The 17122-nt window shown below is 42.1% G+C and overlaps 1 protein-coding gene across 2 annotated transcripts in view; it reads left to right on the top strand.

Moving 5' to 3' along the window:
- ROR2 (receptor tyrosine kinase like orphan receptor 2) overlaps positions 1–17122 on the top strand; it is a 159821-nt gene that overhangs the window by 123200 nt on the left and 19499 nt on the right. For both annotated transcript variants that reach the window (XM_054810550.1, XM_054810551.1), the window contains exon 4: positions 454–484. In XM_054810550.1, the coding sequence (XP_054666525.1) occupies positions 454–484 (31 nt within the window). The remainder of the gene's footprint in view (positions 1–453; positions 485–17122) is intronic.

Raw genomic sequence — 17122 nt, 5'->3', positions numbered from 1 at the left:
GAAAATAGTTAACTCCACAGTTTAGTTTGTAGTGATTCATTAAATGCTGGGTATTGGACCTTGTTCCTGCTGTGACAAAGGTTAAGAGCATGCCCTTGTCATACCATAAACTCTGATAGCAAGGCTCAGGTGGGGCGTATTAAGAGGTAAGTGATGTGTCAAGATAACACATTGTCTTTTTAACAGCCTGGGTTTTTATTGCAGGTGACGTTTCCTAACAAAAGTCCACTCAAGTTGCTGCCTGAGCAGACAGAAAATTCATGTGATTTTTATTTGTGGCTTTGAAAATAGCAATATATAATTATGTGCAGGAACACAGAGGGTTTTGTTTGAATCTTGAGACAAAACTTCCTTAAAGAGACAGTTTCCTTTAGATTGCTGTTGACTTTTTTTTTAATGCTGTTGTCCTTGAGCCAAGCTTGCCAACAATGTTTGCTTATTTTATATTTACAGGTCCAACAAACAGCCCAAATCACAATCTTCAGTAAGTACTTTTTGCAAAATTATTTAATGCACTCTGACCAATTTTATTCTGTAAGAATTTAGTATATTGCTTATTTCATATTTTGGATGAGCAAAATACCACAAAGTCATAATGTTTCAACAGTAATTGTTTACAGGGCAAGTACGGGCTGGGAGAGTGGTTAAAAATGAACGGGTAAAATGCTTAGGTTGCTGCGGTTGTAAATTTACCCATGTTATATTATTATAGCTTGAAAAGTCAGATAAAACAAGACTAGAATCCTGTCTTTGCATAGCTAGGTAAAACCTTTGTTTGTTAGTGTCATTTTGACTTCAGTGGTGATTTGGTGATTTTTGTTAGCTGCCTGGGTTCACTTGCTAATCCAGTCATAAGGATGAAAATAGATCAGTTCTGTTTCATTGTCATTGCTTTATGTGTTAGTTTTAATTTAGATACCACTTATTGTATAATTCCTTGAAATAGATTCTGCAGTTGATCAATTAATGGAGGGAGGAATGCAGTCTGAGGCTTTTTTATGTGTTAATGACATAAAATTAGTGTTGGTGATGGACTAATTAAAAATAAGAGTAAAAGCAAATTTGTAGACATATGAATGCTTTTCAGAAAGCATTATTGGTCAGTGTTTGTGATTTCTGAACTCCCAACATCTTCAGTCGAAACACTTTAAATAACTGCAGTGTGCTGACCACTAATCCATCCATCTTGTATGTACCTCACTCAATCATCTTACATATATCAAAATAATACCCCATGGTACACATTCTTTAATTTGCTATGCACAGAAAGTGTAAATTAATTTAAAGGATTTCACCATTATAGGGATTTAACAAGTTCTTGGGTTTTTTTAAAATTGATTGCTAACTACTGAAGATTAAAACCAGCTGTTCATGACCGAGTACAAAAATTGTAATCATTTTCATAACCACTGAAATCCTGCTTCAGATCTTACAGCACTTTAGAAAACCGTTTTGCACCTGTTCTGCAAAGGAGACAAATAGTGAGATACCAGGAAGCTGTCTGATCTTTTATGAGATCAGAAAGCAAAGAATGGTACAAGAGACAGCAAACTGAAATATGTATAGTGAAGCACTGAAGTTCAAAGAAAAGTTCTCAAAGGCAGCTGTAGTATAGCAAGCTCTGAGCACAAGGTGAAAAGCTAGGAACCAAGTTTTACATTACTTAGCTTTTTGTTATTGAGCAGATATTTAATCTTATATCTTTTCATTTCCCTAATATTTCCTAAGCTCTTCTCCTGTACTGAGCATTAACTTATTAATCTTTTACAAATATCAACATAAATAAAAAAACTCCAACTGATAAAGTGAAAAAACCATTAGTATGGGACACATATTTCTTAATTACATGCCCCTCACAAAGTGGAAGTGAATTAAGGTTCCCAAGCTATTTTTCATTCTGGTTTCGCCTAGGTTTTGAATGCTTGACTATTCAATCTTTGCTGGTTTTGAACTCTAAGTTAAAATAAAGAAAGAAATAACAAAAAAATCCTGTCATTTAGATTATGACACCTCTGGCCTTGTACCAATGGTTTCGGTGGTGGACCTGAAAGCAGTGGTGTGTCATCATTGTTTTGGACCTGCCATTAAAAGGTGAAGAGTACACTGCTGGTAGATTTTTTTTTTTTAAATATTCACTAGATTGAATAGAAAGCTGAGGCTTGAGAAAAACAAGCTCAGGTCAAAGGCCTAGTGAGAAGTAGTGAGGGACTTATCATATGAGGTCCAGGAGCTTTCAGGGCTTACAGATCTTTGCTTCATTGCATGCCTGGTCCTGTTTCAATCTTTTTTTTCTTTCCTATTTAACCAGCTTTTGCCCACCTTTCCAAAGGTCCTGTTCTTCCTTTTGATACTGTCTTTCTTTTTTTGTCTCTTCTTATGTCTCACAATTATTCCCATGTCCGTCTGCTCCATGCCTCCTACCTAGTCCTTCAAATAAAATGCCATAATTTGGCAGTATTTTTTTTTTTCAGAAGCAGATTATTTTTTTTTTACTGAATATTTTGTATAAAATTGTGCAGGTCAGTTTGTAAGCCAGAAAGGAGGAAAGGGGAAAAAGGCGAAAGAAATACCTAACTGCTTGGAAGGAGCCCGCACGGAACAAAGGGCTCTTTCTGTTTGTTGGCTGCACAGCACAGTCTCGTGTTGAGCCACCCGAGAGCTGTTTCTCCTGGCATTAACGCTTCCAAAAAGGCACGCTTCACTGGAAGTGCTGAAACCTGAACCCATTGTAACTTGGTTTAAAACTATACCTAATGAATTATTAAGGGATAAAAGACATTACCTATGTAGATACCATCTAGCAAGGTACTTTTATACAGTCCATGTGTTCTGCAGTGGATTTCTAGAAATTGTCTACAATTAAAGATTGCCAGAGATCAAATGTGCATTATGCAGTCAGACTTGCCAGTGCAAAAAAAGGCCCTGACCTTCAGGTAGTGAAATTGAGATTTTTCTATAAAAATCTAAAACTAAAGATTTTCAACCAACTGCATAGTCTTAAACTGGTATGGACTTTTTTTGACGGGGTGGAGAGGTCTATATTTTCTGTGGAAGTCTGTAATATGTAAAAATTTCTAGGGATTTTTCTCTGGAAATGGAAAAATACAATCTATCCAAAATACTTTATTTATCAAAAGTATTAAAATTATTGAAAGTATGAATAGTTAGCACAAATTAATTTATAAAAGAAATAAAATCAAAACACAGTCAGAAAACTAGTTTCTGACCAGCCTTTGCTGTCCAATGCACTGTGCTACTAGAGGACTGTTCTACTAGAGGACAAGCTAGCAGGCTGTATCCTTTCTCTCACTGCGTAATGCTATTACTTTTTGTATCATTAACCTTTTCAGCTTTTGCCCTTCTAAAGAGAGACATCCTGTCTGTTGAGAAAGGTAGGAGTGTGTGGAAATAAAATAAATGGGTACCAAATACTGGAGGATGGGTTTTTTTAGCGTGATTTAAAATTAAGCAGCAGATGTTAATCTCTTGGAGTCTAAGAGTGGGAGGGAAGAAACAGTTGTCTTCCCTTCTAGTGGTGTTGCTCTTGCAAGATAACATCGTTCTAAAAGACTACGTGTTCTCTAGCCCAATGTATTTTTATGTTGAATTGAACTTATAGACTGAATTTTACCCATTGGGCAAATTCCCATTTTGAAGCTGTTTAGATTTCTTATTAAGGCTGTGACTGTGGTGGTGCCACCTTGAAGGGAACTTGGGATAGAAGGTATCTGAGAGTCTGTTGGCACTAAGGGCTTCTGGAAAATCTGATGAGGCTTTAGCAGAAGTGACGAAGGCACAACAGAGTACAGGCAGAAGGAAGTAGCTATAAACTCAGCCCTTGCCAAGTGTAGGTGAACAGAACTGGCTCTGTTACCAGTGCTGCTCTTTTCCCCACATGACCTTTCTGCAGTCTACTCAGGATGCCAGGAGGTGAACATCTCCTTTCAGAACCCTGCACAGGGGAACCGGGCTTTCTAAGAAACTTTGAGGTGTCCCTGTTTTATCAAACTCTGACTAAGATCAGTTCTGAGTTTGCAGTCACTGATGCCTGTATGCTGGACACTTAGAAGGAGAAATAGGTAGGAAGAAACACTGTCATCAAGTAGAAATTGTCATTACTTTGGGGAGAAATTTTTGAGGTATTAATCATTCAGAATAAATTTGCCCGCTCTCATGCCTTATTTTCTTCAGGTAGTTTGGGGCAACAGTAAAAAGTTTAAGATTCAATCCATTGAAGAAAAGTGATGAAGCAAGTGTAGTTGAGGAAAAGCAGTTCTTTCTAACAATAGAAAAGAGAATGTCTTTAAAAATTAGTATCATGTCTGAGTTAAAACTCTGGTGAGGAACCCTGAAGCTACGGTGGGCAAGTAATTCTCTATGGGTCTGCATATCCCATGGCTTTTATCATAAAGCCAAATTACATCTCTTCTGTCACCCCAAAGCAGACCTTCTGCATGATGTAACGGGCACTCATACAGCTTTATGATGGGGGCAAGTATGTTTTTATTATGTGATAAATCTCCACATAAATATAAGGTGGAAAATGGAATATGGGACCTTGGGAAAGAGGGTGAAAAGGAGTGGGTCATCAGAGCACTTCATCCTGAGACGACCTCCCTGCCTGTGACTGGGGTCTTCTAGGTAAAAGACAGTAGCTGCAGGGGCAAATAATTTTGTAAACTGGATCTGTCTGGCAAACCAAAAGTACCCAACATCACATTAAAAAGGAAGAATACTTTTCCTTACTGTCACACAGCAGCACCACTCATCTTCCTCCTTTTTTCAGGTGGCGTGGCAAATACTTTTTAGTCTCAGTGCATTTCAGCTACTGATAACATTTTTAAGATTATCTTAAAATTCACATAAACAAATGTTTTTATAACCAAGGTTGTCTCAACTCAGAAGTTTGAGTATTTATTCAGGCCTACAAGGACCAGGTGTTTAATCATGGGTCTCCTCCAAATGACATGCATGCCTTTTGTTTCATCAAAATATACACTTGGCTGAGATGACCATATTTGAAGTATATGTATTTTTCTAAGATATTTGTGGTAACATGTTGAAGTTACAGAATAAGCGCATACTTTTTGCTCTGGTTTCCTGTTTTAATCAAGAAAGAAGAAGGATTTTGTGATTAAGACGCTGGACTGTAATTTTAGAGGTCTGGATTCAATTTCTGGCTGTGCTCCTGTCTCTATGTGCGATTGCAGCAAGTTGTTTAGCTTTTGTCTCTCCATGTTTTGTACATCAAATGGAGATGGACGATCTTGGGAATTTTTTGCCTTCCTCTATTATGGGTTCAGATCGCTTCAAAATGTTTAGGGTATATTCTCTCCCCATAAAGCATGGAATGTTATTCCTCTTTTACGAATGAGGAACTGAGGCGCAGATTATCTCAGGCTGGTCTACATTAAACAGCATGTGTTTGCCTTGGCAGATTTCCTGGCTCCCTGACAATCCAATTTGGGGATCTGGCTGGAACATGTTGCAATTCCCCCTTAGCCCCTGTGTGTCAGTTTCCTTTTTTCTTGCAAAGGTTGGGGGAGAGGCTGTATTTCACCCTGATGTGGGATTTGGGCTCCTTTCAGGGAATTTTGATCCACAATCTCAGATCTGTTTCTGGGTCCATTGGTTTAAATGTCCTTTGGCAGTTGCTCAGGCCGAGACAGGAAATTTGTAGAGGAAGGAGGGAACCGAAACCAAGGCTGCACTAAACCATTTTACGTACTCTTTTCTCTCGTATCTATATTAGAGTGTAATTTTTTTGATACAGTGATTGTTTTTACTCTAGCTATGTAGCATACAGACTAGTATGGCTCGTATGTGTATACCATATCACAAATAATGTATAACTAAAAATTATACTCTGGTCTGTCCAGAGCTGTAGAGTACACTCAGAAGAAGCTGACCCTCTGTCTTGTAATGGAAACTGCAAAATTGGTATCCTAATCTTGCTTTTGTGTTTCCAAAAATGTAATTTTTGTCATGAAAAACTCAGAATATGTGTAATTCAAAACGGAGTTAAAGAGCAGTGGAAGTATTGGTTTGAGTTGCTTTGCACCACACCAGATCCCAGCTTCTTCCCACGCTACATTCATTAGTTCTTCAGCTTTAATTGTCCACTTAAATCTTTTCTAATGACAAATAAATGATGAACAATCTAATACATTTTATATTATTTAGTGATAGAAAGAAAAATCCAATATGTGCTTACAAAATTCACTAATTTTAAAAGCCATGTATGTATTTAAACTAATACGCATAGCATCTTGGAGTAAACACAAATGTCCCTATTCCTGCAACTTGTTATCTGGGGAAACTATTGCAAGTTGTAGTTTTTACCTTTCCTTCAAGGAAAAGAAGAACAAAGGGAAGAGGCTGACAGGGAACATAGAAAAAAGGGTAATAGTTGGTTTCAATCTGTTATGCTCACTAATCCATATTGTTCAGAAACCTCCAAAAACCAAAGGCAAGCCAAGCATGTGCAAAGGTGAATAAAAATAGACCTCCAGGAAAGCTTTACCTTCTTTGTGCTACCGTCTAAAGCAAATGCCCTTGAGAGTTATGATGTAATGCAGCTACTTTGCACTGCTTTACTGAGGGAGGCTGGTTGCAAAGACAAGAAAGCAACCCTATGGGACTTGCCAGCTGTTAGGCAAGGTTTCCAAATTCCTGAGGAAGAAGAACAGATGAGTTACATTTCTGTCTGGTTTTACAGTTAAGCTAACTTAGGGTTCAGTATGAAGAAGCATCTTCCCACTTGTGATTAGTACTGTCAAGATACTTTTCAATTGGTTGGATCAAGCAGCTTAATTAATGTAATGCTTACCACTTTGCATTCATATATGGGCCTGCAGCATGCAGTATACCAAAGCACACAAACACTTTCTTTCCTAAGAGTTCTGCTTTCCAAAATTTAGAAATTTAGCTTGTAGGTGGATATTAAAGGAAGTTAATGGTTTCTGTAGGAGAAAATTTACCCACAGTCTGTGTTCTGGGAGAGCCTGCTTCCTACTCTGCAGAGCAGTGGTTAGGTTTCTGATAGCCAGTAGACTATCATATCAGACAAGCTGTAATGTGCAACTCTGAGACGTGCAACGTACGGCGAAGAACCAAATACAGCTCTGACTTTGTAAATATGTAACCCAACATGCCCTTTTCCAGCAAATTCCAGATCAGCAGCAGGTGCTTAGGTTTGGGCTGCTCAGGGAAACAGTTTGTATTAAACTACCAAAGAAGTTGCAATGAAATAAGACATTTGTTAATCTGCTTAGGGATATATGGAAATTGATATTCAAAGTTGTAATGGCCCTTGAGCTTTTGGCAAGTAGCTACTGCAGCTGTTGGACATCCCTGCTATAACCAGCGATCTTTAGTTTGTTTTGATTTTACTTCCTCCCTCTCTCCCTCCCCTTCTCTCCTTTGTTCAGTAGCTAAAATGTCTTTCAAAGTATTTATTGTATGTCCTACAAAAGGACAGTTATATGTCCCTGAGACTTCCTGTCAGCATTTGATGCCACATTGAGTTTAATTAGAGTTCTTTAGGATGCTGAATAGCCTCTGAGTGCATACAAGGGAAGGGTGAATGTTGTAGTTAGGCATACAGATAAAGGAACACTATTCTAATGAAAAGTAGGTAATTTAACAAAATGAGATAATGTTGAAACATCACACCATAAATTATCCTTTCAATTTTTATGGCTTTATGGTTAATTTTTTTCCTACTTTTCTATTATTTTGTTCTCCGTTTCATTTTAAAAGAGCCAAACTATGGATGCAACTAATTTAGTGTACTAGAGAAAAGGGGAAACAGATGGTACAAACACATAAAATTTGAACATTTCCATTAACTAAATAACACTGAGTGATAAAAGACATTGTTTTAAAAAAGCAGAAAGAAAATTTACAAAGACAATCTGCTCTTTTATTACTGCTCTGTTAAGTCTAAAATCTGAAGTATTTGAGGTAATACTAATCTAAAAATAAAAGTTCAAAGAATCACATCTCATCAGCAGTCTCTATCATGCTCTTCAAATAAGTCAATCATAAGTGTCCCATTTCTCATTTTTTTCAATCTGATAACACCACAGAAAATGCAAAAGATTACTTTAGGTGGGACACAAAAAGTATTTGATATATAACATAAACTTTGCTTTTATACATATGTGTGCACACATATACTCCCCACCCCCAATGTTTTTCTAACTATTCAATTTGCAGGCCAGAAAGCACATTTACCCCTGCCTCACTGTGCTTTCCTTCAAGTTAGAAAATGAGCCTCTTCAGGTGGGACACTCTCAGCAGACTGATCTGCATATAGAAATCCTGATTCTTTAATCTGACTCAGTTTTGCAAAATTACCTGGAAAAATCTCCATTTTTTCACCTGCCTAATGCCAATAAAGTGGCTACAGATTGAAAAAAAATGAGTAGAGGGGTAAAGGAATAGACTAGACTAGTCCAACTGCCTGACCACTCCTGGGCTGACCAAAATTTCAAGACCATCACAAAGGGCTTTGTCCAAACGCTTCTTTGTAAGGCACTGACAGGCATGGGGCAGCCACCAGCTCTCTAGGAAGCCTGTTGCAGCCTCTGACCACCCTCTTGGCAAAGAAACACTGAGACTTGTTCTGTAGTTTTCATGTATTTCCTTTATTGGGATGTTGGGATTTGGGGGGCTGGGAGCTCTTGAGGGCTGGTGCAGGCCCCAGCTGATGGCCCAGTCCTGGTCTGGCCGTCCCCCGAGGCACCCTGCTGGGTCACCGCCGCGGTGCTGGCCTCTTGCTGGCTGGAGAGGCGTCGGAGCTGCCGGTCCTCCTCTTTGGGGGTCGCCGTGGCCCTTCAGGGGAGCCTTCAGTGCCCCGGCTGGAAGCGGAGGGCCCGGGCACAGCCTGCCCTGGCTCCTCCTGGGGCTCCTCTTGCTCCGTGGGGATGGCAACGGGAGCAGAGGGCTGGCTGCCGGGACCCCCACCACTGGCAGCGGACGAGGTGCTGGGCAGCTCCTCTGTGCTGGGTCTCACAGGGCTGCCGGAGGGGGCTGCGCCTGGGGCAGCGGGGCCCGGGGCACCCGCGGGGCTGCCCTCCCGCCCCCCGGCAGCACGGGCGTCCTGCCGTCCCAGCAGACGGTGGGCCTCTCTGCTGCGCCCTTGCACGGCGACACGTGCACGCTGTCGCACCAGTGTCGCCGTGCGGTTTTGGTGGGAGGCCCCCAGCATCCGACCCGGCAGCTCTCTCTCCAGCCTGCGGTTGTTCGGGGTGCCCATGAAGGCGGCAAACATCTCCTCTTGCTCCCGATGGAGCAAGGGCTGCAGGATCTGGATGAGCGTTGAGTTGTTTTGCAAACCACTCATCCAGATTGGGGTGTGGAGGCCACCCACAGGATGCCTGGGCAGCCCTTCTGCAGCCCACCGTTGGGGTGCTCCAGGGTGATGGAGGTGGTGGGCGGCTGGGTGCCTGGGAGCTCCTCCCCGCTGGCGGACGACGGCTGGTGGAGTCGCGGGTGGTGTGACGACGTGCTCCACGTAGTCATCGTCCGCCCGCACCGAGTGCAGGATGGAGCGGATTCCCCTCTTGCAGAGGGGGCACTCGGGCTTGGTCTCAGCCCACCGCAGGATGCAGGGGTAGCAGAAGCGGTGGAGGCATGGCATCACGAAGCTGGGCTCCTCCCAGCTGCCCAGGCAGATGGGACAGCGGTCCTCCAGCTCCGTGGCCATGGCCTCCATGTTCTGCGGTGGGCTGGAGGGAGCTGGTGATGACGAGCCGCTCCCTCTCACCGGCGCTGCAGCAGCGGGCGTCACGCTAGAAAAGGAAGAGAGGCCATGAGCATTGGCTGGCCTGTTGGCTGTTGGAAGACATGCCCAGGTCCCTCAAGGAGGAAACCCTGGCAGCCCCCCAGGGTGAGGTGCCCCCTCCCAGCTCACCTGTGCTGCTGCGAGGGCGCCTCCTGGGTGCCCCGGCTGCCTGAACCTGGCAGGGCCGGGGAGAGTCCTCCGACGGCTCTGGGGTCGGGCACTGAGAGCTGCACAGAACAACTCCCCGAGCACAACACCAGCACCAAAGGCCTCGCTCAACACTCCAAACCTCGCCAACTGCTCAGCCGGAGTGCGGGCACAAACCGGCTGGGTGTGGCCCGGCGCCCGAATATAAGCAGCGAGGGATGCGTGGTCACAATCCATCGCTAGGTGACATCACAGTCCGTCGTTCGGGGACATCTCAGTCCATCCATCGGTGACGAGAGAGCTCATCGCTCAGGGACTCGGTGACATCATTGATTGGCCTCTCCAGTAGTTCCCTGTCTTTCTTGAACTGGGGAGCCCAGAACTGGACACAGAACTCCAGATCTGGCCTCACCAGGGCAGAGCAGATGGGGAGGATAACCCCCCTCGAGCTGCTGGCCACGCTCTTCTTTATGCACCCCAGGATACCACTGGCCTTCTTGGCCACAAGGGCACATTGCTGGCTCATGGAGAACTTGTTGTCCACCAGGACTCCCAGGTCCTTCTCTGCAGAGCCGCTTCCCAGCAGGTCAACCCCTAACCTGTACTGATGCGTGGGGTTATTCCTCCCTAGAAGCAGGACCCTACACTTGCCCTTGATGAATTTCATTTGGTTCCTCTCCGCCCAGCTGTCCAGCCTCTCCAGGTCTTGCTGAATGGCAGCGCAGCCTTCTGGTGGATCGGCCGCCCCTCCCAGTTTTGTATCGTCAGCAAACTTGCTGAGGGTACACTCTGTCCCCTCATCCAGGTCAGGACAGGACAGGACAGGATAGGATGTAATGGAATAGTTGCAGGAACCTGCTACTATCATCTAGTCCAACTTTCTGATAATTCCAGGCCTGGCCAAAAGTTAAAGCCCATTTTGAAGGGCGTTGTCCAAATGCCTTTTTTCAAGGCACTGACAGGCATGCGGCATCAACTAGCTCTCTAGGAAGCCTGTTGCAGTGTGTGACCACCCTCTTGGTAAAGAAATGGTTCCCAGTATCTAGTCTGAACCTCCCCTGATGCAGCTTTGATCCATTCCCACAGGAACTGCTGCTGGATCCCAGGGAGAAGAGATTAGCAGCTCCCTTTCCATGTCCCCTCCTCAGGAAGCTGTAGAGTGCGATGAGGTCACCCCTCTGACTCCTTCTCTCCAAACTAGACAAACCCCATGTCCTTGGCTGCTCCTCATAGGACATGCCTTCCAGCCCTTCCACCAGCTTTGTTGCCGTCCTCTGGACGCATTCAAGTACCTTAACAACCTCCTTAAATCGTGGGGCCCAGAACCGCACACAACACTCAAGGTGAAGCTGCGCCAACACTGCATACAGCGGGATGCTCCCCTCTTTTGAGCAGCTGCTTATGCTGTGCTTGATGCACCCCAGGATGCAGTTTGCCCTCCCAGCTGCCAGGGCAGACTGCTGATGCAGATTGAGCTTAGTGTCAACCAACACCCCCAGATCCCTTTCTCCAGGGCAGCTCTCCAGCCTCTCCTCTCCCAATTTATACTTGTGTCCCAGGTGCAGAAGTCGTCATTTGTTTTTGTTAAATTTCATGCCATTGATGATTGCCTGATGCTCCAATCTGTCTACATCCCTCTGCAAGGCCTTTTGTCCCTTGAGAGAGTCAACAGCACCTCCCAGTTTAGTGTGATCAGCAAACTTAACAACTGTGAATTCAAATCTTTCCTCCAGATCATTAATAAAAATACTGAACAGAATTGGCCCTGGAATTGAGCCCTGAGGAACAGTGCTAGTGACTGGCCACCAGCCAGACGTAGCCCCATTCACTCAACCCCTTCAGCCCTGCTGTTTAGCCAGTTCTTCACCCAGCACACTGTATACCTCCCCAAGGAACACATGCAATGTTTCTTCAGTCCCCCAAATAGAAGGAGTCTGTCTTTCCTCCAAAGTTAGAAGAGTCTATCTCAGCAGCAAGCAGTATAAAAATATATTGTTTCACACAGGAACAAAACTTCTATGCTTTCAACAGGAGTGCAGACTGTCTTTTTACTTTCTTCTCTAATAGATTACAGTTTATTATGTAAAATCATAGAATCATTTAGGTAGGAAGAGAACCTTAAGATCATTGAGTCCAACTGTAAACTATTACATGTTACATAAAAGCACATTCTTAACTGTAGGATCTGTTAAATTATACAGGAATCTGAAACTTAGAAAAAAGGCATGCTTGTGAGTTTGCTGTGTTAACAAAGCCAAAACTTTAGCTGCTTTTTGTCTCTGAGCTGCTGTGGTGATATTCCGCATTTATTATTGGTAGCTGCAAGGTACTGTGTTCATACTGTGTTTGGTAAATAATACGGAAAGACAACCTCAGTGGGTAATGAAGTTTAGTTGCATTTCTTAATTTCAGCTTTAGATTGAGGAGAAGAGAGAAAAACAAAAAATGTATTACAAAATCAATAGTTCCAGGAGTCAGGCACTCCAGCAAGAACATGCAATGGGTGTTCGCTGTACTTTTACATTCTCTGCCATTCATACTGACAGATATATCAGTATATACAGGATCTTAGTTTTCAAGCATTAAGAACTAAATGCTGAAATGCTAAACTTGGAGAAGCATTTGATTTCCTAATGGAGTTTTCTACATGTTATGATTCATGAAGAGTTTATTAATGTTAAGTCTGATTAGATTAATATACGGAGCTGTGGTGCTGGTACAATTGCTACTCACAGCCTGTCAAACTAATAATGTTTGCGTAGCATCATGTGTGTGCCATCCGAAAATAAATTATAACTCTCACTTTGGAATGTGAGCTATTTTGCTTTGCCTGAGATATAATGTAGTATCCACTGTTATATTGTGGGAAGATTTAAATAAAAAAATGTGACATTCAGCCATTAATTGGTTATACATAGGGGAAAAGAAGAGAGGAGTCTTTGGAAATGAGGTCTGATAAACATTGGGTAAATGGTTTTAAGTCCAAAGGAAGAAGAGTAAGGGGAAATTCTCATTTGGGATTACATGAGAGCTGGATGAATACCCAGGCCTCCCAGCAGTTTTGGGTGATTCAGGGTGCTGTACCCCCAGCACCAAAAAAAGGTAGCTGCAGAGCCAAAGGTTGTTCATTTCTACCCTTTTCCAGTGGATGAAGTAGAAAAGTGTCTGTTTATTTTTAATTCTTGAGAACTTCAGAGGCTTTGTTTGAAACTGGCATAGAATTTCCTGTGCAGAAAAAACTAAGTTTGCTAATTTGGAAAAAATCAACAATCCTATTATGTGGAATCATGATGACATACCAGAATTATTTAATGAGTTCTGGATTCGTTAGCCATGCCACCCAGACCTTGGTCACTGGAGCCAGCAGACAAGCAGATAGTGCTAATAATAGACTGCTGTCTTCACTACAGCCCAGCCCAGAAGAGGAGACACACACTTACTCATCTATCAACAGAAAGAGATGGTGAGACACAAAAAATATTAGGTTTCTCTCCAGATTTTGTAGAACAGTGTGCTCTCCTGGTGGTATCCCCATTATGCATCCCTGGCCTGCCTCTTCCTCCCACTTCCATAGCCGCTGTCCTCCTGGGCCCTCAGCAAACTCCTCATACCACTGCCTCAATTAACCTTAGGCACCAGCCCCGACAAGGGTGCCAAGCGGTTTTATTTTCTCACACATGTCTGCAAAGCTTGCTGTAGATGGGCTATTTGGAGAATGTATCAGCTACATTCTCCTAGGCTGGCCTGTGCACATGAAGATGGAAATGACGTAAAGGCTGGACAAATTTGGGTAGTGTTTCATGGGAACAGCAAAAGGTATGTTCCAGCAAGTCTCAGGTGTCTGCTCAATAGCAAAACGCGATAGCATCACAAACAAATGGCTGCTCCTTTTCCTGGTAGTGGTTTTGTTTTCAGTTCTAATTTTTTAGAAAAATGATAATTTTCTCTGGCCTCATTTTTTGAAACACCTGAACCATTTCTTTTGAAGTAAAAAAGAAAAAAAAATAAAACTAGCTTTAGACTGCGGAAAATTTCAGCTCAATTTTTCACATGGTTAAGAACAGCTATGAAAACAGCCTCTAACATTGGGAAGTATTCACAAACTGTAACTTTCTGCAACATTGCCTAGAATAAGTAGTTCATATTGTATCCATAAAAAGTAACAGAGAAGCTAAGTAGAGAAGTATTTCATATTGTTTAGATGTTTTGAACAAATTAATTTAGTTGATGCAGGGGGAGTTTCTGATAAATGGCATATGCTAATTTTTCTTTAAGACTGGAAAAATTACTGTGAAACTGACACTTCAGTATTATATGCTTAGAAATAGTTTATATTTCTGTAGTTTTAATAAAAATGTTCTGTGAAAGACTTTGAGTATGTACACTTGCATATACATATAATTATGTAACCAATTTATAGCTGATGCTGTGATAATTTCTGGCTGGTTTACAAAGCTCTCTGCTATCAGATGTATAACCTCTGTGTTAGCTGAAATAGAAAAGCCACCTTTGTTACGTTAAAAAGAAGAAGAAAAAAACTATACCAGTGCAGTTTTTTTCATTTTTTCATTTGCTGAGATACTTTCATAAGTGATCACATTTTTTAATGGCATGGTCAGTTAAAACATTTTTAATTCTGAAGCAATTTTTAATTAGTAATGTTTTTTAACATTTTTTTTAACAAAAATGTCTTAACTTTTTAACCTCTACTAAAAAGCTAGGAAGTATTTTGCAGAATACTTACATTGCCCATCATTCAAGAAAAAAAAAACCCAAAGCAGAATGCTTGAGGCACTTCCATGGGATTTCAGTTTTTGTTTTAAATTATTCCTTTGTCTTTATATAACTGGCTATTTTTGACCACACTTTCTTAGTCTTCTTTTCTCTCAAGACTTTCTACCTCCTACCTGTCTTTCTGGCATATGTATAAAATTCCATCAATGGATTTTAATGAACCGAACAATAATATAAAATTTCTATTTCTGCATAAAATCTGCCTGTGTAGGTAAATCACAATGCATGAATATCTACCTGAAAACTTTAAGGATTTTCTTTTTTTTAAAAAAAGAATATATTATGTCATGATTATCCTTGGTGTCTTTTATGGAGCGGAGTGAGGCTTGTGCTAGGCAAGTTCAGAGCAGCATGGCGGGAGGTGGGGTGCCCTTCTCTCACCCACTGCCAGATATGAGGAGGGACCCCTATGACCAGCTCAGCCCCCTTGGTGAGGTGCAGCATCTCTCCTTCTCTCCTCCTCCCTTCTCTCCTTCTTCCTTCTCTCCTCCCTCCCTCCCTCCCTTTCTCCTATGGCATCAGAGCCATCAAAGCTGCCTTTCACTCCCTCCTTTCTCCCCTCCATGGCTTCCCCATGCCCCCGGGCAGCTGACATGGCCTCTTAGCTTCTGCCCTCTCAGTTGGATCCCTCCTTTGGCTTAGCACAGCAGCCTGGGTGGAGACCTCTGTTCCCTGTGCTGACCCCAAGGCACTGGCAGCCCCATTGCTGAAGCCCTCCCTGGGCTGCCTGGGATGACCCTACCGGTTTTATTGCTACCTGCATATGGCAGCAATTATTCAGACATTTTCAGCTGGTGGACTCTTCCAAGACCTTTTTGGAGCTGTACTTACTCAAGGTGGCATGGCAGGAGGAGTAAGGATAAAAGCGAAGAATTTTGCTTTCCTCTGGCAGTGGGGTGAATAGGGAGCTGCTTGTTAGAGGCTCTTCAGAGGGCTCGTCGGCCCTGCTGTTTTTCCTTGCATGTTGGAGGGACACAATTTATTACAGTCGTAACACACCAAGAGGGAAAACTTGCCTTAAAAAAAAAGGGTGGGGATGGAGACTCATAATGATTTCTTTGGTGAGTGAGAAGCTGGAATGCTGCATAGCCAGGTCCATGTTCCCATATGTTGAAATTAGTTTTCTGAAGGGTTTTTTTTCCCCAATTCTTCAGTAAACCAGATTGTAACAGAGATGTTTCTGTTAAAAATGTCTGACACTCAGCGAAACAGATCTGCAGCCTTCCTTGGATTGCCAGCTGACTCATTGGATTTCAAGATTTCATCCCAACATGCTGACACCTATGAAAGCAGAGGGAGAATTTACAAAGATGTCAGCTGAGTAAATTGAAAGAGAGAGTTTGTAGGTAGAAGTAGTATTAGATCATCTGTTTGAAGTTACGTGCAATAATCAGAGGATTATGGCTGGTTATACCTCCAGGGACCATCCTCTGTTCCTTGCAGAAATTCAGGATGTAGATGTCCTTGTTTAGCTTTGCTCCTTTGACTGTTTTACCCAAGTTACTGTAGTAAGAGCCATCCTGCCACCCATGTCTATACTGCTGTATGTGATTCCTGTACTTGGGAACAGCAACAATTTTACATTTTTTGGTACACTGAAACCTTTTCTAAATATGTAAAGCAATAATAAATATGTGAATGCCTGTGATACTGTCAAACCACAGCAGCATGTAGTGTTACCTAATGAGCATCCTGCCACAGTTTTACATGTTCTTGCCTACATCTTTGCTAGTGAGCACTGTGGTTTTTTCTTGTTACAGGAGTGATGGAAGATGATTCTCTGAAAGAAAGGAAGGCAATACCATTTTCCATTGATTTTATCCACTTAAGTAATTGAATGGTATCTTTTAGCAAGGACACAGCTCAGCTAGAAGTGCTGACACCCACTTAAGGCAATGCCTAGTGAGAACAATTTGGTTCATGATTCAATGAAGGCATATGCTTAAACCCTATTGATGTCCTTCCTCTTTCTAGCATTTAATTGTTTTTTAAATACCTTACATTAAAGGCATCCTCCTTGCATGGTAACATCAGAATATATGTTTAAAACATTATTCAGATTGTGTTTTAGAGACAGACTTTGGAGCCTAGGTTTTATGCTTAAAAATACTGATTTTATAATCCATTGTGGAAATAATGGCAATAGGCTAAAAATAAGGTTTTTGTTTACAAGTTGCTGTTTGACAAACAACTTGCTTTTCTTTAGTGTGTCACAAATGCTAAGTGCATTTGCAGCTGTGTTTTTACTAGTGACATTTCAATGTCTTTATCTATTACCTGGCTTAAAAGGGTGTCTCAGATCATATGATTATCATGAACAAATTAATCATTTAGTAGAATCAGTAGAATAAAGATCAACTGTTATTTTCTGTTCATTCTAGACATTGAATC

The sequence above is a fragment of the Grus americana genome, chromosome Z, assembly GCF_028858705.1.
Source record: "Grus americana isolate bGruAme1 chromosome Z, bGruAme1.mat, whole genome shotgun sequence".
NCBI lineage: Eukaryota > Metazoa > Chordata > Aves > Gruiformes > Gruidae > Grus > Grus americana.
This window is presented reverse-complemented; position numbering and strand designations above follow the sequence as displayed.